The sequence below is a fragment of the Acytostelium subglobosum genome (genome assembly GCF_000787575.1).
Source record: "Acytostelium subglobosum LB1 DNA, scaffold: scaffold1, whole genome shotgun sequence".
NCBI lineage: Eukaryota > Evosea > Eumycetozoa > Acytosteliales > Acytosteliaceae > Acytostelium > Acytostelium subglobosum.
The window spans coordinates 607,956-628,658 of NW_012236531.1; the positions used below are offsets into that span (position 1 = coordinate 607,956).

Here is a 20,703-nt window from a genome sequence, read left to right on the forward strand (position 1 = left end):
GTGTTTGGTGGTGGGCGAGTGGAAATGGTTGGCGCGGAGCGGGCTTGTTATAATTGATTAATTGATCAACAGTCAACAACCACTTTATTGGCATCAGCCTCATTGTTAATTTGTATATTAAAGAATTGGATTGGATTGGACGAGGTTGATCTCAAACATATTTGGAAATTGTAATCAGTCAGTCATTCAGTCATCTGCAAGTCAACTTACAATCAATCTTACCAAAGTCCATCATCAAATAGATAGTTTAGTATTTAGTAGTATTTAGTAGTTATAACACAGCCATCAATCAATCAATCCAGTCAATCACATCAATCACATCAATCGATCAATCACATCAATTCAAAGTCGAACACACAAATACTCCAGACGCTCAAACGCGCGCAGATTATAGCTTGAAGTCCCAACACAACATCTGCGCAGACGATTGTGTCACAAACCAAAAGGCCCCAAACTCAAGACCCTTTCCATCCCTTTCCACCTCCACTCCATCACCATCACCATCCCTTCCTCTCCCCTTTCCACTATATTGTATACTGGGCCACAACTATTACACAACGCTTGGCAATGCAGAGCTATGTATGTTTCATTTCGCGGACGTCCTCGCCCCTAGGCCTTGGCCTCAATTGATCAAAACCCTAACCCTAACCCTTGACCTCAACCCTTGCCCCCACCCTCGCCCTCGCCCTCACACCAACACTCTAGCAAATGAACAATGTTGATTCATACTACTACATGCAGGGTCAAGAACAAGCAGGCTCCAATAATGGAGCACAGCAGCTGGACATAAAGAAGGAGGAGGATATTGATACCTTCAGTGCTGGCGTTCAAGACTCTGCAGCGGCCGCAGCCGTCAAACAAGAACTTGGTGTCAAACTCGATACAAGCGATCACCAACTACAACAACAACAACAACAACAACAATCTCCGACATTGACTACGACATCGACCACAGCGACAAGCGATGTCGCATCACCCACCAATGAAGTATATGCCATCTTACTCACACCTGGCGATCGAGCACCCTTCGTCCAGGATCTGCCCGACTCATTCATCTCGCTGGCATTGGGCCGCGCGCACAAGGACGACCCCGCCTCACAGGTCTTCACCAACACGTCGTCGGTGTGCAAGCGCTGGCGCCGTCTGTCGGTCGAGCGCATCACCAACTACACATTCATCCTGCCAGCCGACCGCAAGGTCACGCACTTTGTCTACAACATGGCCAACAACCAATATACCAACCTGCACGCGTTGCACTACAAGGTCAACTCGCCCACACTGTACGACATCACGGGCTTTGTGCGACCCATACTCTCCAACAACACGACGTTGACGGCACTGGAGGCGCCCCAATGTGGCATCGGAAACAAGGCCGCGACATCGATTGGCAACTGTTTGGCCACCAACAGCACGCTGACGCGACTCAATCTCTCATTCAACTCGATTGGCAATGAGGGCGCCGAGGAGATCTCCAAGGCGCTGGCCGTCAACAAGAAGCTGCTGCACCTGGATCTCTCACTCAACTGCATCGGCCTCAAGGGCGCCAAGGCGCTCAGCACAGCGGTACAGACCAGCGTCACCCTGCAGGAGCTCAACCTGGCCAAGAACAGGTTCGGCTCCAAGGGCATGGACGTGCTGATTGACGCCGTTAGCAAGAACAATGGTCTGCTCAACATCGACATCTCCAAGAACGAGCTCAACGACAAGAACTGCAAGGCACTGGGCGAGGCGCTCAAGAAGCACAAGTCGCTGCAGTCACTCAATCTGTGCGACACATCGCTCAAGACAGAGTCCACACGATTCATTTGCGAAGCGCTGCAGGGATGTCCGACCATCCAGTCGGTGGACCTCTCCCGCAATGACTTTGGCTACAAGTGCAGCAAGTTCCTGTCGGCGGCACTCGAGCACAGCACCTCCCTCACCTTCCTCGACCTATGCGGCAACGACATTGGCGACAAGGGCACAATAATGCTCGCTGAGGGACTGGCCAACAACAAGACCGTTCAAAGCCTCAGTCTGGCCTTCAACAACATTGGGTCAAGTGGCGCACAGAGCATTGGCAACGCGATCAAGACAAACGACTCGCTCACGCACCTCGACCTGTCGATCAACGCCGAGATCGGACCGTCGGGCGCGGCGGCCATCAGCGAGGGCCTTTGCTACAACAAGCGTCTGTTGCACGTGTCGTTCTGCACGAACGGCTTTGGACCTCAAGGTGCCAAGGCGCTGGCCGAGGCGCTGCGCTTCAACACCACGCTGACAAAGATCGAGCTGCGCGGCAATGAGATTGGCGACGAGGGCTGTCGTGCCATCTGTGAGTCACTGCGCAACAACACATCGGTGGTGGATATCAACCTGTCAGCCAATGGCATCACGACGGAGGGATGTCGGCCACTGTGCGAGGCGCTCTGGTTCAACCGGTCCCTTCAGCTCATGGTCCTCACACACAACTCGATCGGACAGAGCGATGTCCAGTTGATGAGGTACACACTGCAGCAAGGTTACATCATGACTCTTGACGCCTACATCTATCCTCCCAACTCTCAGACCACCCTCTCCAATCTTTACCTCAATCGTTCCAATGGCACTGTGTGTCGTGTAATGATCTAAGACGGCATACAAGTCCTCTTCCCTCCATCCCTCCCCCCTCCCTCCCTCCTTCCAATCTTTCCATCCTCCCTCTTTCTTTCTCCCTTCCTTTCCTCCCTCCTCCCCTTTCAAACATCCAAACAGCGCACAAAACAAACAAACAAACACCAGCGGCAACAGAGTGCTAGCAACGACATCAAGCTCAGACCTGACCAATGGCACAGAATCCATCCAACAACGAAACATAATACCCACACTGGTGATACGATTGCACCATTCATATATTCCATCTTTCCAACTCACTTCCATCTCAATCACTCAACCACTCAATCTCTCTGCCAACCAACAACTCAACCAACCGACAATGTAAAGAACTCAATCAATCACGCCAATCCATTCCAGACGCATATCCAATCAATCAATCTATTCCATTCCACTCCACGGCAACAACATACCATACCATCATACCCTTACCTCGCCATCCAACCAACCTACCAAGCTCAAATAAATCATTCCTTATTTATTAAGATGTGAAAGACCCAAAGCCAAATCCTAAGCCTTGTATCAACCTTCTTCTTGGACTAATGAGTCCGGCCTCTACTAAGCCGGCATTGGCTGTTTGGTCGGGTGCGAGCGCCAGCACTGGCCCATCGGCCAACACTAGCGTCATGATGTGCAGCAAGGGTACTGCCGAAGGCCCACCCCCTGTGTCCAGGGGCGCACACTCGCGCATCCTCAGGCCACACGCCTGGAATATTGATTGCCACGCGCCAATCGTCCTGTGATGGCACGTGGCTATGCTCATGGCCACCAGGCTACTGTAGTCCCAATTGTGGTTCGACAGGCGGCCGTGGTGGTCCTGTGAGTTGTCCTCGGTGGCACCTCCTGGAAGCACCATGTCGATGAGGAGCAGAACTGGCGAGCCGCCATCATTCATTTGTTTGGCCGCCATTGCCTTGGACACGCTCTGCATGATCACCGTTGCCTGGTCGCTCGTGCGCGTCTGAAGAAGGCGGTGGAGTATGTATATATCATCGCTGCCTGGCAGCTCCAGCTCGCCTCGCACAATGCCAAACTCCAAGCGACGACACTCGAGCATGGCCTTCATATGCTCATCCTTGGCCGCGATCTCCAGACTCTGGCGCACTGTGTGATAGTCCTCCCAGGCAACAACATGTATTCCAGGATGATCGCGCGCGATCCTGAACGCCAGGTTACAATAGCCGCCACCACATATAGTGGCGACACTGCGTGCGCCAGGGGTACCCGTGTTGATTGTGTTCAACTTGCTGGAGATCTCGCGATAGCGTCGTGCCTGTGCCTCCTTGTGGCGCATGGCCGTCGCATAGGTCAACTTGAGGAACCGGCTCCGCAGGTCCACATCACTGATCAATGTATTGCCATACCTCGCGAACCTTGTCAGCGTGGCCGAGAATGATGGGTTGCATACCCATTCAATGATGTTGGTGGACGAGTCGCAAGACATGTCCTTGTGTGTGCCATGCTGTCCATTATTGGCGCCGCACGCCAATGAGTTGCCGAGACTGTAGCCATCCATGGAGTGCATTTGAACGAGACCATCTTTGACCATCTTGTCCATCAACAATCTTAGTCCTTGGACATTGCAATGTGTTCGCGACGATAGAGTGTCCAGTGAGTGGGTTGCGCCACCCTTCATGCAGGCGGTCAGTCTAAGCATGAGACACATGGTCATGCATTGGATGGCAATGGCATCGTCGAATATGTGTGCCAGGTGCTCGGCGGTGGCCACGTCGTCCCAATGGACGATCATCGTCGTCAGACAATCCTCTATACTCTTGGCGATCGCCGGTTGAATCGGCTGGCGATCCAAATATCTTCGACGTCCATTCACATCCATATAACAGAATATAAAAACGATCAATACTATATAACTTGGTAGTCCAACCAACAAARGAGCTAGCCAACAGTGATGACACTAATGAATCCATCCGGGCTTTGAGTGTGAGGGAGGGGGAGGGGAGTTAGTTACATGTTGGGCCATGACTTTAAACTTGGATTGATTGATATGGTATACCTGGCATTCCATTTAGAATTGTGATCAGTCCTTTGTTTGATAGTGATGATTAAAACTAAACAATCAAACAAGTAAAAGAAGAATGAAGTAAGTGAAGTAAGTAAGTCCAACAGGCTTGTCTTGGTTGGTTGTTGTCCAATTTGTCGAATGAGCAGGCACACACTCTGACACACCAGAGAGACACTGTTGCTGCTTGCGGGAAGGAAAGGTGAGGGTTGGATGGATGGTCTCGACAAGCTCAAGCCAAACCAAACCAAGAGAGTGAGAGGTGATTATGTTTGTGATTGTGTCCATATCCCATTACCCACATCTCCATCGCAACAGTAGTACCAGTAGTGGGGGGTGGTCAGGTGATTATTGTGATTGTTTGTTTGTTTGTTTGTTTGATGTTTATGATGATCGTGATGTTGATGTTGATGGGTGGGGGGAGGGGTGGTGAGTGCCTGTACAAGTGCACTAATTCAGCCAGCCAATCAGTCAACTCAGTCAATCAGACATCCATCATGTGATCCAGAAGAATAAGCGTTGTTCCATTCCATTCCGGTCCATTCAATCAATCAATCAAACAATCAACCACCAATGCATTGCAAGAATAAGCACAACATGCGCAGTGCCATGTCGATTGGAGAATATTTAACATTAAATCGCCAAGCACAACAAGGATAGTTGTTGTAAAGGGCCGTCCGTCCATTCAGGTCAGAGCTCTAATGTGTTTGATTGATTGTCTGGAATGGAAGAATTGATGGATGGACTGACTGACTTACTGATGATTCGCGAACACACCCCAACACACTCGACCATGGTCGATCATCTTATCAGACTGACCACCAACATCACTCGTTCCTCACCATGTGATTGTGATTGTGTCAATGCTTGTGTGTGTGTGTGTGTTGTTGGTCTGACCTGACTGGCAAATTGAAGACGCGAGTGTAGGCTGTGTGTGATTGGTTGTGATAGTTAGTGTGTGTGTGTGTGTTGTTGAAGGAGTGAATGATGGATGGTCGCAGTTAACTCTTATTTGGGTTTCATATAACTTATGTGCTCTGGGCAATCAATCAATCAATAAATCACATCGCTTTAGTTCTTTCTACACATTGGTTTGTGTGTGTGTGTGTGTGTGAGTGTGTGTGTGAGTTAGTCAAGAGAGAGTCAGAGTTCAATCAAAGACGACAAGTCGTGTGATGTTACAGCTTCCATCCACATTAACAACAACAACAACATAATGTAGGTAACAACATCCCGAGAGAGTGATCTTGATTATTATGGGCGAACCTCATTCGACCAGTTTTAAAAGCAGAGTTTTTGTCGTGTTATAGTTCTGCCCCCAACTAGTTGGCAATCAATTAATCAATCAATCAATCAATATTAGTGAGTTGACTGGTGCTGGTCTGTCTGTTCGTTAACATCAACAAGAATTATAAATAGAATTTATGTGTGTGTGTTTTTGTTTGTTTTGTTTGTGTGTGTGTAAGGTGGGGGTGTCGTTAACGAATGTGATCGAGTGTCACAGTGTGGGTGGAAGTTAAACACCATTATGAATGAAAGGGAAGGCAATCATACATGACCCACGAGGATCACGACACATGTGTTCCACCAATCAGCCTTTGTCATCATACTACCCGACATGTTTTGTGTCAGTAGTCATTTGATCAGTCACTCCCTCGCTCACTCACTCACTCATTCAATCATAAACCTCCCTTCTTTGCATGCACCAATGTCCTCCTCTCTTACACAAACACCATCCACCAAGCACATCAGCAGCAGGGAAGTAATGGAACTAAGGAATGTAGGTAGTTTCTGAGGAATGTAGGCCGTTGTAATCAGTGTTGATCAAGTTTGTGATCCTCTTCGATGAATAACATCATGACTCTGCATCATCATGGATGTCATGTCAGCATCCTTCTGCCATCTGCCAACCTACTTCCATACCAACAACATATATTGGTTGGGTCTTATGAATGAGTGAGCGAGGCCTCTTGCTCATCCAACATCTGACAAATATCCCAACGATCAATGTGTATGTGTGTGTGTGAGCGAGTGTGATCCTTGGATACAATGAAGTCATTAAGGTCGGGGTCGGCAACTGATCACTTAGCCCATCAAGAAGAGGTCCATCTCCACTATATATTTATAATCAGTCTGGATCAATCAATCAATTTCAATCATATATAATATTAATATTGTGTACAAATAATAATCAATCAATCATATAATCAATCAAACAAACAAACAAATAATGCTACCCTATATTGTTGCAGTAGTTGTTGTTGGTCTGGCATTGTGGATGTTCAGACCAAAGGCCTCGACATGTGGCCTCGAGCACCCAGGCGTAATATATAATCGCTGGAGAAATGTTGCCAAGGGCTACAACATGGACAACTTTATGAATGACACCATGCCACTGAAGGAGCCACACACCTACAAGACCGTGTTGAAGGAGGCCCTCCATCTCAAGAATGAGGAGATGAAGCATTACGAAGCATTGATGGTCATGCAACGCGTGGTCGCCACGTACAAGAAGTTGACGATGGATGGTGACAAGCTGGGCAAAGAGATCAAGGACTACATCGAGATGAACAAGGAGTACCGCGTCATGTACAACGAGTCCGTCCAACACTACGATCTTGTCGATGCCTTCTTCAACGAGAAGGACTGGACCGTTGATCCCAACCTCGAGCACGAGGTCCAATACTCCTACCGCACTGAGGGTCGCAGACTCAGATCAAGAAAGTTCATCAGTAAGTTCACACCCCACTGGAATCAGATACCCAAAGGGATAGTTCCATTCATATTAACTAACTCTCAATCAATCAATCAACAGAGGTCGTCAACTTGCCATTGAAGAACCTGGCCATGCGTTGCCAAGAGATTGATTTGATCAACACTTGGAAGTGGTACCAGTCTGGAAAGGTGATCTCAACTCCAACTTCAAAGGGAACTGTTCTTTGCTCAATCATTTCGATCCTCAGCAGAATATTCATCCTGAACAGAGCTGCCTACTGCTGGAAGCTCAACTTCAGACTGCCGGACAACTCCATCGTCATCGCCTACAACGGAGCCAACAACAGACAGTCCGACTACGATCTCCCCGCCCTACCCACCGGATTCGCCTACCCAGACATCTTCTACCACGCGTATGTACAATCCATCCATTGATTGATCATCAATCCATATACATGACACTGACTCTCAACTCAATCAATCATATCAGTTTCCGTCTCATCCCATTGACTCCACACAAGACTATTGTGATCTCGGTCATGGAGAGTGATCCAAAGATCTGGTTCTTGACTCGTGAGATGTTCATCAAGCAAGGCAAGACATTCGGATGCCGTGAGTTGAAGCTCATGTCTGACTTCTCAAGCGACATCCATGGCACACCATACCAAGAGTTTGCCAACCATCCATTCTACGATGGTTTATAAATTATTAAATTTATAATTATAATTAAACAAATAATAATTGGGAATGATCTAACTTCGAATGAATTCACCTCTTTGTCCAAGATGTGGATGGAAGTTGAGTGCGGACAATGTTGTTTCCAACATATTCTGGTTCAGCCTGCCAATGAGTTTGCCTCCCAGTTGATGATCGTACCAAATTGATAGACGGTTCAAATTGTTGAATGTCGGTCGTTTGAGTAGTGCCACCAAGTTGTCAATGACCACTCTTTGAAATGACTTGTCTAAATCCATCCTGATGATTGTACAACAATCCATAAGTATATAGTTGAATCTACTTATTGATGTTGTTGTCGAGCAACATTCGACTGGAAGTAAACTTGTTATCTCCCTAGGGTACTCTGTTGCGAGGGTCAATGTGTCCAACCGTTTGGAATTGTTTTCGAATAATAATAACATGGTGGCCTCATATTGCTCAGGCAATGAATGATAATACCGGTCATTGATCATATATATGTTGTTTAGATTCGATAGTCGATACGCTAAATGTGTTGGAAAGTGATCGTATTTGGATGGTATCCTAATTCTTAACGAGCTGATGTGTGAACATGAGTCCCGACTGCTTACCACGTCGTCAATCTCATTTACAAGCTGCATTATATGTATATTTAGCTCGCATGATATATCCACCTTGCTATCTCCATGCCCATCACTGGTTCGAGCCACACACATATATTGTTGAGGGTTTTCCAAGGAGAGTGATGAGCATTCAATCGTTTGAAACATTGGGTTTGGTGTGATGTAATGTTGATACAGCCATTGGTAGTACATGGCCATGTTGTGTGACTCTAATTCCTTGAAGGTAACTTGTCCTGAATGGTATCGGTATTGGTATATGATACGATCGATCTCTACAAGCTTGAGGTGTCTGAGTTGAGGCGTTTCCAACACTGGAAAGGTACCACTTCTAAAGAAACTATCATCATCTTCTCTGAACATCTTTCCAAACGCAATGATCAATGATTGAAGCCTTGATAGGCATGTGGGCATGTGCTCATCTGGAATGTGTTTGATGCTGTTGTAGTCCAAGTGGAGAGGTGGTGTGGCCCACAGACAGTAGTTCGAGCCAATGTAATTGATCATTGAGCGCATGGCAAGTGTTTGCAGCACATTGTTGGACACTGATCTCCTGACTGACTTGAGAAAATGTTTGGAGACCGTGGCCAACGACACCAAGAATGTTGATTTGAATGGCAAGTCACTGTTATCCAACACAAGGTGATCAATTATGTGTTCATGTACTATTGATGGAAGCGTAGGGTTGGGCAAGGATGATGTCGATGACGATTTCGAGGCAACACTAATGACGCACTCTCTTGCTGATGAGTTCATCTTGAATTGTTTGAACTCTTGTCTGGCTGTTTTGAGCCTGTCCAAACATGTTGTGTCCACATGTTCAATCAATATTTGCTTGATCACTTTGTACTTGTACTTGTTTTGTGATGACGTCGATGGGGTTGAGGACAGGAGCTGCAAGCAGTAGAACCGCCTGAGGATATAGTACATGGAGTAGAGTGGGAGTGTAGACCGGACCATGTCACCTACACTCAATAGCATGTCATCGACCAAGCCATTGATCACTGAGTTCATCTTATCGAGTGGCAGGTCATTGGGAGCCAACAGGTCTATGAGCGACACCCATGCCGCTAAGACATTGCAACTTGAATTGATAAGCAGTTGTAACTCTGGCCTTGGTTTCCTGTGGAACTCCACCAATACACGATCGAGTATATCATTGTCAAGGTAACCTGATGCGTTACATATGATGAAGAAGTGTCCATTGCTCGTCTCCCTATGAATGTGATGGTAGTTTGCCAAGAACTTCTTGGTCTCCTCGGAATAATTCCTGACGATATTCTCCGTGAGTGTCATATATTCTTGATGTTGTCTACACTGCTTGATGTTCATCAATTGAGCCATGGCCATCTCAAACAATTGATATGTATTCTTGTTGGACCTTTCATAAAGTGTGATAAATGATTGAGTAATCAGTGCAATCTCTCGATCATCTGATTGTCCACTTGAGTAGGATACTTTGAGTTTGGACACTCGATCAACGAATCGTTGTCTCAAACCCACATCCATGTTGAGACAATGAATGATGCCATCAAGCAGCAGGAGGGCTGAGTTGTCATTTGATCCAAGTAGTCTGAATATATGCTCTTCAACCTCCAAATAATACTTGGAGAATGTACTGCCCACCAGTTTGAGGAGTGTATTCTTGTTGTGTACATTCTTGAGTCGTTGGAAGCATGAGTTGAATGAGTGTACGGATGATTGAATGTGTGATTGGAACACAATGAATGAGTTGTCTGAATGTGGACCATTTGTAATAAGTCCAACCATCTTTTGTTGATATCCATCTTTGTAATATGATCCAACAATGTCAATACACTCGATATGCCATTGGCATGTGTATGTAGCTGTTCTCCAGTGAGCCTAGTTGAGACTAAAAGACTGGACCACGGTCAGTACATTCATCGAAGAATTGACGAATGATCAACTTACTTAAACACTGCTTGTCCATTGTTTATCAAGTGTGATGACTGGTCTGAGATGGTGGCCAGACTGATGAGATGGTTAAGCATGGCATTGGAAAGGTTGTTTGATTGATTGGACACCAATAATTGAATGAATTGATGATTCACTCGGTCAACTCCAAAGGCTGAGGAGATGGAGCTGAAGCAGTTTGGACAGTCAAGATACTTCGTCATTAACTTGGTATAAAGATTGAATAGTTGATCGAATGGACATTGTGGCTGAGCAAGTATCATGCGTATAAAGCCCGAGTTGATCACGACTAAGTATGACCAATGTGGAGCCACTGTGGCTTTGTGTAGCAAGTGCATTGCTTGGTCCAACAGGCTAGCATTGGACTTTAGTCTACGTCCATCCTCTGTCAGACCAACGAACATATCAGACACCAAGTTACATAGTAACTGCTCAACACAAACAAACACTTTATCAACAATATGTTGTCGGTTGGCAAGTATCTACATGGTTTGTTTGAGTTGTTAGTTACTTAGATTGTTGAATTGGTGTCGACTGGACTACTCACTCTTGTTATCAAAGGTAATAAGTATTGAACAATGTATGACTTGACTTCATCATTATCATCAACTCTATCTTGTCTTGACAATGTTTGATTGACAGCATCTTTGAACTGATCTATCTCTAATAGATTACGACAAATACCAGGTTGACAATAATCTCTATTATATATCCTAAGATGTGATACAACACTCTTTAATGGATGTGATGCGTCCATCTCTCTCTCTCTCTCTCTGTTCACTTCTACTTCTTCATCTCAACTAATTACGGACTTCAAACTTCAAAGATGAAATTAAACCCATCCTGGTGTGAAGTTGACAACCAGGATTGGTTTAGTTCCAAGAAAGTAGGAGATGGCATAGTCAATGTGACTTTTGTTCGAGACTTCATTGTATTATTCATTGGGCTTGCATACTTTATATCTCTTTGAGACAAAGATACTTATTGGTCTCAAGATGTGCACATTAGTATCCACCAAAAAAGAGATATTTCCATCTTTTTACAGATATTTGACGACCTTCACCTCAAACATACAAGTTTATCCATCCTCATTTACAGGGTTGGGCGCCTCAAGCTCAAAGCTCAAGGTGATGGGCAGTCCGTAATTATGAATGTAATCAAAGATACACTCACTGTCGTTATCAAGTTCTCATGGTGTGAGTTGAGTGTATGATTGATGTTGCCCAAACAAAGACATCATGATACTCTCATTCGTCAATCAAATCACTCCATCTTGCAAGATAATTATATAAATACTCTCTGTGTATTGTATACAGTTACATCATGTTTAACAAGTTTGCAATAATCTTTACTCTGGTCTTGGCATCATTTGCTACCATCGCTGTAAGTCATTCATTCATTCATTCACATCATCGTTCGTCTTCTCCAATTCACTAACTCACTCACGTATTCCATTCAATCAATCAATTCAATATTAGTTTGGAGACCAAATCTTCTCTTACACTTTGCCATTGGGCGAGGTTAAGGTTAGCAAGGTAATCACTCAAACATTCACAAATGTACCTTTGCCAGCTGGTGGCGCCGACATTAGCGCCATCCAGGTGTTGTTCTTGAATGACACCAGCAAAAAGATATACGATCGATCAGTGTTGAAGGTGCTCACCTTTGATCTGACCGTCAATAAGCCAACCACACGCAAGGCCGTCTCATTCACTTTGACCAACATCGCCCAGCCCATGGTGTTGCCCTCGCCGTACTCCATCCAGCTGCTCAACGGCACCAGCGCCTCGATCACCGTCAGCTACCTCTCAGTGGACACTTTCACCAACTGCAATGTTAGCGTCAACTACATCTTCAAGTGGTCACCCAGCGCTCAGACCACCTCGATCCCCGTGATCCGCTCGGCGTCGTCGGCCACGGCCAACTTCTCCTCGTTCAACGTTCCAGGCGGCGGCGGCCTCTTTGTCCAGTTCAGCAGTGCCAAGTGGCTCCAGAACATGAACACCGCGTACTTCCTGGCCTCTGGCTCACCGGGTATCGTCGACTTGTCATTCATCAACAATGACACTGGTATTGTGCTGTGCTCGTCGATTCCAACGATGGTCGAGGGTGCTCTCTCCATGTCTGATTGTGAGGGAATTGATTCAATCCAGGCTGGCGTATCATATATTACCAGGGCCACCTATAACAACACTCATCCAATCAAGGGTGTCTTTGGACTGTTCACAATCTATGTTGCCAATGCTGAGCAACCTACTACCACCACCACATCATCTTCGTCGACGACAGCCACCACCACTGGCAAGACCACAGCCACCACTCACACCGGCCCAGCAACAACTACAACAGCCACCACAACTGGCAAGACTACTGCCACCACTCACACCACCACCGGCCCAGCCACCCATTCGACATCTGGTCCATCCTCATCGGGACCAACATCCACTGGCCCAGCCACTCACTCAACCTCAGGACCATCATCCTCGGGTCCAACATCCACCGGTCCACACTCAGCATCTGGTCCATCCTCCTCAGGACCATCATCATCCGGCCCACACACCTCATCAACTGGTCCACATTCATCCTCCTCCGGTCCACACTCCTCGTCCTCCGGCCCACATTCCTCATCGACCACCCAGTCTGGCACTACCTCTGGAACTACTTCCGGCACTACCTCTGGCACCACCTCGGGAACAACCAGTCCATCGGGAACTACCTCTGGCTTCACCACAACCGGTACCACCACCCAATCAGGCACCACATCAGGCAGCTCCGGCACAACCCAGACCTCTGGACAGACCACCGGAACCTCTGGCTCTGGAACTACCTCGGGTCAGACCACTGGCACTTCTGGACAGACCGCTACCTCTGCCACTACCACAACAACCAGCGGCGCTTCCGGCTCATCAGGCACCACCTCCTCAGGCCAGACCACCGGAACATCTGGACAGACCACCACCTCTGGAACATCGGGTCAGACAACCGGAACCACCGGACAGACCACTGGAACCTCTGGCCAGACCACCGACACATCCGGTCAAACTACCGGACAGACCTCCGGACAAACCAGTGCCACCTCCTACACCGATGGTGGTTTCGAGGCCTGGCAATCAGACTTCAAGAAGCCAAACAGAAAGCCAAAGTTCATCCTATAAATGAAGTAATAATAACTCGTGTTGTACTTACTGATCATCGTCAATCAATCAATCAATCATTGAGCTAGTGAGTTGTGTTTGTCTGTGAATCGTTGGCATAGGGACATGCCCTGATGCTCTTTTATTATTACTACTAATACTAATATTACTGTTGTTGCCTGCTGTTGCCACTGCTGCTGTCGACCAAGTTGTCGGACTTGTGAGCATGGCTGCTGCCACCGTGCGAGTGGCCATGACCTCCACCTGCCTTTCTGTTCTTTTGATCCTCTACGGCCTTGTAGTAGAGTGTACCGAATACAATGATGGCGCCAATCCATTGTAGGTTGGACAATGGATGTGCAAAGAGGATTGTGGAGAGCACGATTGAGAACACCTGTCTGGTGACCATTATCGTCGAGAAGATCAATGCTCCAAACTCCTTGATCGTGAAGTAAATGACCATCTGACCAAGACTGGCACAAATTGACAGCATCGTAGAGTCGTACAGAAGCTTCTGGTACTGCATAGTGAACTCCAATGCTGGGAACAATCTGTTGTTGACGATCAACACTGTTTGTTGGTCATGGTAATGATCGATGTAAGTATGGGATCATGTGATTGATTGATCATGTGATTGATTGGGACCTTACCAAAGAGTGAGATTAAGGCTGAGAATGAGTTTACATAGATCATCTGATCGTAGGTGGACATTGTGTATCCCTTGAACATCTTCTCCTGGAAGGTTGAGGTGAAGCTGTCAAAGAACATATAGGTGGCCATCAATAACAGGCCATAGATGGTGCTTGAGTCGTCCTCATCCTTGGAGGAGATTTTCTTGATTGATTGAATGAGGCAAAGGCGAGGGCAAGGGTTAGCGCGAGTAAATGTGCTAGCTAAGTTGAAATACATACACCAGTCATGAAGAAGATCATACAACCAGAGGTGATGGTCAGGGCGATGGCGTAGTCTTTGAAGGAGTACTTCTTGCCACTGAGGAAGGTACCGACTAGCATGACTGGCATCATCTTGCCACACTTGCCAAGGGTCTGTGTGGGGAAGTTGACGTACTTGAGTGCCTCGTACTGACACCATGTGGCGCAGAAGTTGGACAGAGACACGCCCAGATACTTGTGAAGTGGTGCAACATTCTTTACAGACTCGCCACGATACATAACAATGACGACGGCGATGATTGCTGCGAATAGACGGTTGGACAGCACGATGAATGTCGAATCGGTGAAGAACACCTTGTTGCCCTTGTCATCGATATCGTATGGTTGATCCATGATCCTCTCTTGAAGTACACCATAAAATATAAAGAATCCCATGATGCCTCCAACACTCATCAACAACTTTGTATTATAACTTGGTCCACTATTGACTGGGCTTATAATGCTTGGATTGCCAGTGTCACTATTGCTTGAGATACCTGCCTCTGCATCTGTTATTATTGTTGTTCAGCTGAAGTTAGTTTCATTCATTCAATTTGATTCATTCACCTGAATGAGCATACCTCTTTCTTTATCTCTTTCTTCAGATCCCATTGTTTGTTTGATTGATTGTTATCTGTATAAATAATATAACAAGAATGAATGTATGATTGAATGAGTGACCAGAGTTCGATTAATTAAGTTAAGTTTGGTAACCACCATGGGCAAGATACTTTGGGATGTGTGTTTGTTTGCAGACCGACACAGAGACACGACAACCCCCACTCCCTTCCCTCTTCCATTCTTTTTGATTCGTCCACAAGGTCGTATCCACTTTTTTTGCAATCTTGCAAGGAATAGTACTTTGCTCATTCAGATAGTAATACTTAAAGGTGTTGGCCCAATGGGAACAAGGTTGCTTGACATCAACACACCCCTAATCATAACAAGTGTTACTGTGCAAGTGAGTTATTTTCAGAGTTGTTCATGTATAACTCTTTCTATCTCTACCTCTTTTTTGTCACATCGATACATTGATTGATTGATTGAATGTTGTTATATTAATGTTTATGTTCAGTTAATGGTGATTGATTGTTTGCATTTGTAGTTTGAAACGATCACCATCAGCATTATTAAACTGGAACTGAAATGTCATGATGTTGGCTCCATCTGTTTGAAAGCCTTTCCCAAGCCTCCATATTGTTGTATTAACCCATTTGGGAACAACCCTGAAGACAACCAAAAAGAGATATTTGTGGTCCAGGACTCAACTCACCCATCACCTGAAATGAAATTGAAATTGTTCATCTAAACAAACATTTATGTTAAGTTCATTACTTACTTTGCATTATTACATTACTTACTTATAATAATAATAATACAGATACAATGCAACAAGAACAAGAGAGTAGGTTGGGTTAACTAGTTCTTACTTGGCCCTCACTCACTCAAACTAATACTCACTAAATGATACATTGACAGACAGTTCAGTTACAGTCTTTAGAGAGTTCCTGAGGATCAGGACAGATCACCCAAAGCCAGACTATACTGCATCCACCAAGTTCCTCGTGGAAAAGGCCCAACAATATGGTCTGCAGTGTGAGGTCTACAATGTGAGTGAGACCAAGACAGGAGGAAGAGGCGGAGGAGAAGGAGGACTGACTCCCATCAATCAATCAATCAATCAAGGGAACTGGATTACCAATTGTAATAATGAAGATTGAGGGTAGCGAGCCAACATTGCCATCAGTGTTGTTGAATGCACATGTTGATGTTGTGCCTGCTGTACTCGATCATTGGAAGGTAAACCCATTCGATGCCTACAAGGATGAGAAGGGCGACATCTATGCCAGAGGCACTCAAGATATGAAGTGCGTGGCCATTCAGTTCTTGGAGGTGGCTCATCGTTTCATCAAGAGTGGCAAGAAGTTCAGACGTAACCTTTACCTCACCTATGTGCCCGATGAGGAGATTGGAGCGAGCAATGGAATGGAGCCATTCGTCAAGACTGACAAGTTCAGGGAGTTGAACGTGGGCATGGTCATTGACGAAGGTCTGGCCTCGCCAACCGAGGAGTTCACAGTCTTCTACGGAGAGAGAGCACCTTGGTGTAAGTCATCAATCAGATTGTAGTTGGATGTTTGAGTGATGATCAAGCGACTGACAATCCATCATTCGTGGACATACAGGGATTCACATCACTGCCGAGGGAAACACTGGACATGGATCAAGATTCATTGAGGGTACTGCTGTTGAGAAGTTGGTAAGTATAGTTTGGACAACATCCGGATGCTTGGCATGCATGGCACTCATACATTCAAACATATTATGTAGATGAGGACTATCAACAAGATGATGCAGTTCCGTCAGGATCAATTCGATCTGTTGCACAAGGGACATCATGAGTGTGGAAAGAAGCTAGGCGATGTTACAACATTGAACTTGACTGTGTTGAAGGCAGGCGTTGGTGAGGGACCCTTCCCCAACTACAGCTACAACGTCATTCCAACAGTGGCCGAAGCTGGCTTTGACATTAGAATACCTCCAACTGTCAACCTCGAATCATTCTTGGATCAGATCAGAGAGTGGACATCAGAGGAGGGACTCTCCTTCAAGTTTGCCAACTACACCGAGAAGAATGAGTTGACCGACCTGAATGATCCAGACCTCAAGTGGTGGACTGTCTTCAGAGAGTCATGTGACAAGATGTAAGTTACAAGTTGACCAGTCTTCCGTCACAACATGTCGCTAACTTAATCTTTCGCGATATACAGGGGACTAAAGTTGGTGCCAGAGATCTTCCCTGCAGCAACTGATTCAAGGTTCATTAGAAACTTGGGCATCCCAGCATTTGGCTTCTCTCCAATCAACAATACTCCCATTCTCTTGCACGACCACAATGAGTTCCTCAACGAGAAGACATATCTTCGTGGCATTGACATCTACGAGGGTATTATCCCCAACCTTGCCAACATGTAATACATCTGTCAATCAATCAATCAATCAGTCTAATGAATGAACGAATGGTTTACACACAACTCGAGTGGTGTTTATTGGTGGACAATGCTTTGACACTTCGTCCATCATCGATGATACAATTACAGGCAGACGCGAATGGAATGAATGTATGATCCAATGTTGGGCTGACTGATTGGCTACAAGTCGTCGGACTCTGACTCCTCAGACTCGGATGACTTCTTCTTTGAGTTGATGCTGTTGTCATCATGCCTCAACGACCTCCTCTTGGAGTTGTAGTAGTAGCTGCGGCATTGATTCAGTGTCTTTGTCTTGAGATAATCGGCGATCGCCTTGAAGTCCATGCCGTACTTGCTGTAGGCCGTGTTGAAAGAATCTCGCTCCTCGCGTGACCACGAGAACCGTGTCTCTGTGGAGGCATCGGGTGACTGCGCCTGTCCGCTGATCGAGGGTGTAAGTGGCGGCGTGACCACTGCTGTGCTGCTCACCGATGTTGGCGATGTCTCCTTGGTGCCGGCGCCACCTGCTGAAGTGGAGATGGCCAGAAGGATCTGCTCCCTGGCCGTCAGTCGAGGCGTGGGCGGTGCTGACAGTTTGTCTGCATCAATCGTCACCTCTGGTGTTGGTTGCTTCGAGGCGCGTGCCTTTTGTTTGTTCGCTGACCTGCTTGGTGGCGCAGGTGTCATTGGTGTCGCAGTCGTGGTCGTAGTCGTAGTCGTTGATGTTGTCGCAGTTGATGTTTTGTCATTCTTTACAGTAGTACTCTTGGTTGACAAGAAGTTGTGTGATCCCTAATTGATTGGATATGAGTTAATAGGCTTGGGGAGGGCACTTGTAAGTTCATGAGTACTTACTGTTCCTCTCTTTCCAGTCCTCTTCTTTAGAACATTCTGCTGGAGCTGTTCCTTGAGGTCCAGCTTCTTCTTGTTGTTGTAATAAAAGACAACCATGTCCTCAGGTGTCTTGTTCTCAAAGAATGTTGAGATCCTCTCGAACTTCTTTGGGTACAGCAGATACTTCTTGACAAACTTGTCCTTCTCCTCCTCGGTCCATTGTATCAGGGATCTTCGTTCCTTGTCGACGGCAATGGGGTCCTCGATCAGACCATTGTAGTTGATGTACAGCATGTCTCGCTCGTGTTGTGGAATCATTGGCGGCACCACTGCGCTCATGTTGGTGAATTTACATACTGGATCCGACTCGTCTTGCTCGCGAAGCTGATCCATGATCTCGATGAACTCGGCTTCACTGTGCACTGCGTCCGACACACGTCGTGATCTGGTCACGGCCCGCAGTGGCGTCCTGGCCGATGGTCGACTCGAAGACTTCTTCTTGCCGTTGCCCGCACTACTGTTACCATTGCTGCTGTTGTTGCTCTCCTCCTCAAGCTTCTTCTTGTACTTGTCCATTCCATTGAGATACCTTATAACCAGCTTCCTGTTGTACAACCCCAACTCTTCCTTCTGCTTCTTGATTGCCATCGCCAGCTTGTTCTTGACCTTCTTGTGGTTGTCAATCGTCTCCTGGAAGATTGGGAAGTCGCTCACACGCTGGTAGGGCGCGTCGCCATCAAAAGTCTGCAGAACCATGTCGTCGGCCTCTTGTGCATTATCCTGGTTGGCCTGGTAGATCGTACTCTGATTCTCAAGTCTGCTGATGGTCTTGCTCGACTGCACAACCACCGGCGCGGTGGCAGTAGCATTGGCACTGACAGCAGAAGAGTTGGTGGTCTTTGATGGGGAGTTGAGCGGCAGTGAGGGCTTGGTCGCGACAGTCTTCTTCTTCTTCTTCTTGCTGTTGGTCTGTTGCGAAGATGTGGCTGCCTCCTTCTCCTCTTTGTTGCGCTTGGCGATCATTGTGTCGATCTTACTCAGATAGGTCGTGTGGGTCTTGATCTCCTTCTCGATCGAAGTGATCTCATTGTCAATGACCTCCATGCGATCGATCAGCTGCTCCTTGGTGGGCATGTGGGGGAAGTACAGTGGCTGCTGGTTGTTGAGCGCATCTGAGGACCGCGACGGTGTCATGCTCTGCGAGCTCCTGAGCGATATCGGTGACACGGGATCGCTTGAGGAAGGTGGGCGCATAGATTCGTTGGTCTTGTGCGTGTGAGCGGCCCGATGAGCATTGACAGAGGGCAGTGGCGTTGACATGGGCAGTGAAGGGGATGACAGAGACAAAGGGGGCATCATTGGTGATGTTCGCTCAGTCAGTAGGCTCGGAGATGATTGCCTTGGTGTGTTGACGTTGTTGTTGTTGTGATAGTTAGGCAGTTCTTGAGTCGGTGAGCTAGACAGTGATGTTGACATGCCAGTTGCGCGTAACGATGGTGATGGTGAAGATGACATCGAGTCGTTCTCCTGTGTGTTGGACATTATCTCCACTCGCTCATGTTCGTCATTGATCTTTGCTGGTCTATCATTGCGTGACTCTACATTCCCGCTCGTCCTGGGCACCTCTCTATCGCTGTCTCTATTATTATTATCTCTCTCCCTTTCTCTATCTCTATTATCTCTATCCCTCTCTCGTTCACGTTCACGCTCTCTGTCTCTCTCTCGCTCACGCTCTCTATCTCTGACGACCTCTCGACTGCGTATCTCCCACTCTCTTTCTCTCTCCCGCTCGCGTTCTCTCTCACGCTCCCTCTCACGCTCTCTCTCCCTATCTCTAATGACCATTGATCTCTCGTCTCTTTCGCGATCGCGTTCTCTATCTCTATCTCGTTCGTTGTTGCTGTTGCCGTTCAAATTGTTGCCGTTGACATTGTTGATACTGTTTGTGCTGCCATTGGGTGATAACACCTGCTTGCTATTGCTCAACAATGATTCGTAGGTGGGCGATTGGTTCCTCTCTCCAATGTCGCTGTAATGATTGTCCATGTCTCTGTCCTTATAGACAAGCGTTTGTTGTTGTTGTTGTTGTTGCTGCTGTTGTGGCTGCTGATGTTGTTGTTGTTTGTTGTAGCCATTGTACATTGGTGCACCATAAGACTTGGGATTAGGTGATGGCGGTCTTCGGTATCCTCCACTGTTACTGCCACCACCACC

At 46.7% G+C, this 20,703-nt stretch overlaps 8 protein-coding genes across 8 annotated transcripts; 4 read left to right on the top strand and 4 right to left on the bottom strand.

Annotated features, from left to right (window-relative positions):
- Positions 1–708: 708 nt before the first annotated feature.
- On the top strand, positions 709–2,610 carry SAMD00019534_002530 (hypothetical protein; the record flags this gene model as incomplete). Its single annotated transcript, XM_012903686.1, has 1 exon — positions 709–2,610. The coding sequence occupies one exon, from the start codon at positions 709–711 to the stop codon at positions 2,608–2,610; it is 1,902 nt and encodes a 633-aa protein (XP_012759140.1).
- Positions 2,611–3,124: 514 nt separating this feature from the next.
- On the bottom strand, positions 3,125–4,468 carry SAMD00019534_002540 (hypothetical protein; the record flags this gene model as incomplete). The annotated part of the gene is made up of 1 exon (XM_012903687.1): positions 3,125–4,468. A coding segment is annotated over one exon (1,344 nt), but the record flags the coding sequence as incomplete, so codon positions are not given.
- A 2,413-nt stretch (positions 4,469–6,881) lies between these two features.
- On the top strand, positions 6,882–8,070 carry SAMD00019534_002550 (hypothetical protein; the record flags this gene model as incomplete). Its single annotated transcript, XM_012903688.1, has 3 exons — positions 6,882–7,383; positions 7,467–7,779; positions 7,857–8,070. The coding sequence occupies 3 exons, from the start codon at positions 6,882–6,884 to the stop codon at positions 8,068–8,070; spliced, it is 1,029 nt and encodes a 342-aa protein (XP_012759142.1).
- Positions 8,071–8,567: 497 nt separating this feature from the next.
- Positions 8,568–9,978, bottom strand: SAMD00019534_002560 (hypothetical protein; the record flags this gene model as incomplete). Its single annotated transcript, XM_012903689.1, has 2 exons — positions 8,568–8,588; positions 8,674–9,978. 2 exons carry the CDS (start codon positions 9,976–9,978, stop codon positions 8,568–8,570), a joined length of 1,326 nt encoding a protein of 441 aa, XP_012759143.1.
- A 1,962-nt stretch (positions 9,979–11,940) lies between these two features.
- SAMD00019534_002570 (hypothetical protein) lies at positions 11,941–13,772 on the top strand (the record flags this gene model as incomplete). The annotated part of the gene is made up of 2 exons (XM_012903690.1): positions 11,941–12,000; positions 12,096–13,772. 2 exons carry the CDS (start codon positions 11,941–11,943, stop codon positions 13,770–13,772), a joined length of 1,737 nt encoding a protein of 578 aa, XP_012759144.1.
- Positions 13,773–13,920: 148 nt separating this feature from the next.
- On the bottom strand, positions 13,921–15,295 carry SAMD00019534_002580 (hypothetical protein; the record flags this gene model as incomplete). The annotated part of the gene is made up of 4 exons (XM_012903691.1): positions 13,921–14,321; positions 14,402–14,585; positions 14,663–15,192; positions 15,265–15,295. Coding segments are annotated over 4 exons (1,146 nt in total), but the record flags the coding sequence as incomplete, so codon positions are not given.
- A 774-nt stretch (positions 15,296–16,069) lies between these two features.
- Positions 16,070–17,659, top strand: SAMD00019534_002590 (hypothetical protein; the record flags this gene model as incomplete). Its single annotated transcript, XM_012903692.1, has 6 exons — positions 16,070–16,088; positions 16,163–16,293; positions 16,370–16,790; positions 16,870–16,943; positions 17,015–17,388; positions 17,455–17,659. 6 exons carry the CDS (start codon positions 16,070–16,072, stop codon positions 17,657–17,659), a joined length of 1,224 nt encoding a protein of 407 aa, XP_012759146.1.
- A 176-nt stretch (positions 17,660–17,835) lies between these two features.
- On the bottom strand, positions 17,836–20,631 carry SAMD00019534_002600 (hypothetical protein; the record flags this gene model as incomplete). The annotated part of the gene is made up of 2 exons (XM_012903693.1): positions 17,836–18,447; positions 18,511–20,631. 2 exons carry the CDS (start codon positions 20,629–20,631, stop codon positions 17,836–17,838), a joined length of 2,733 nt encoding a protein of 910 aa, XP_012759147.1.
- Between the last annotated feature and the right edge of the window lie 72 nt (positions 20,632–20,703).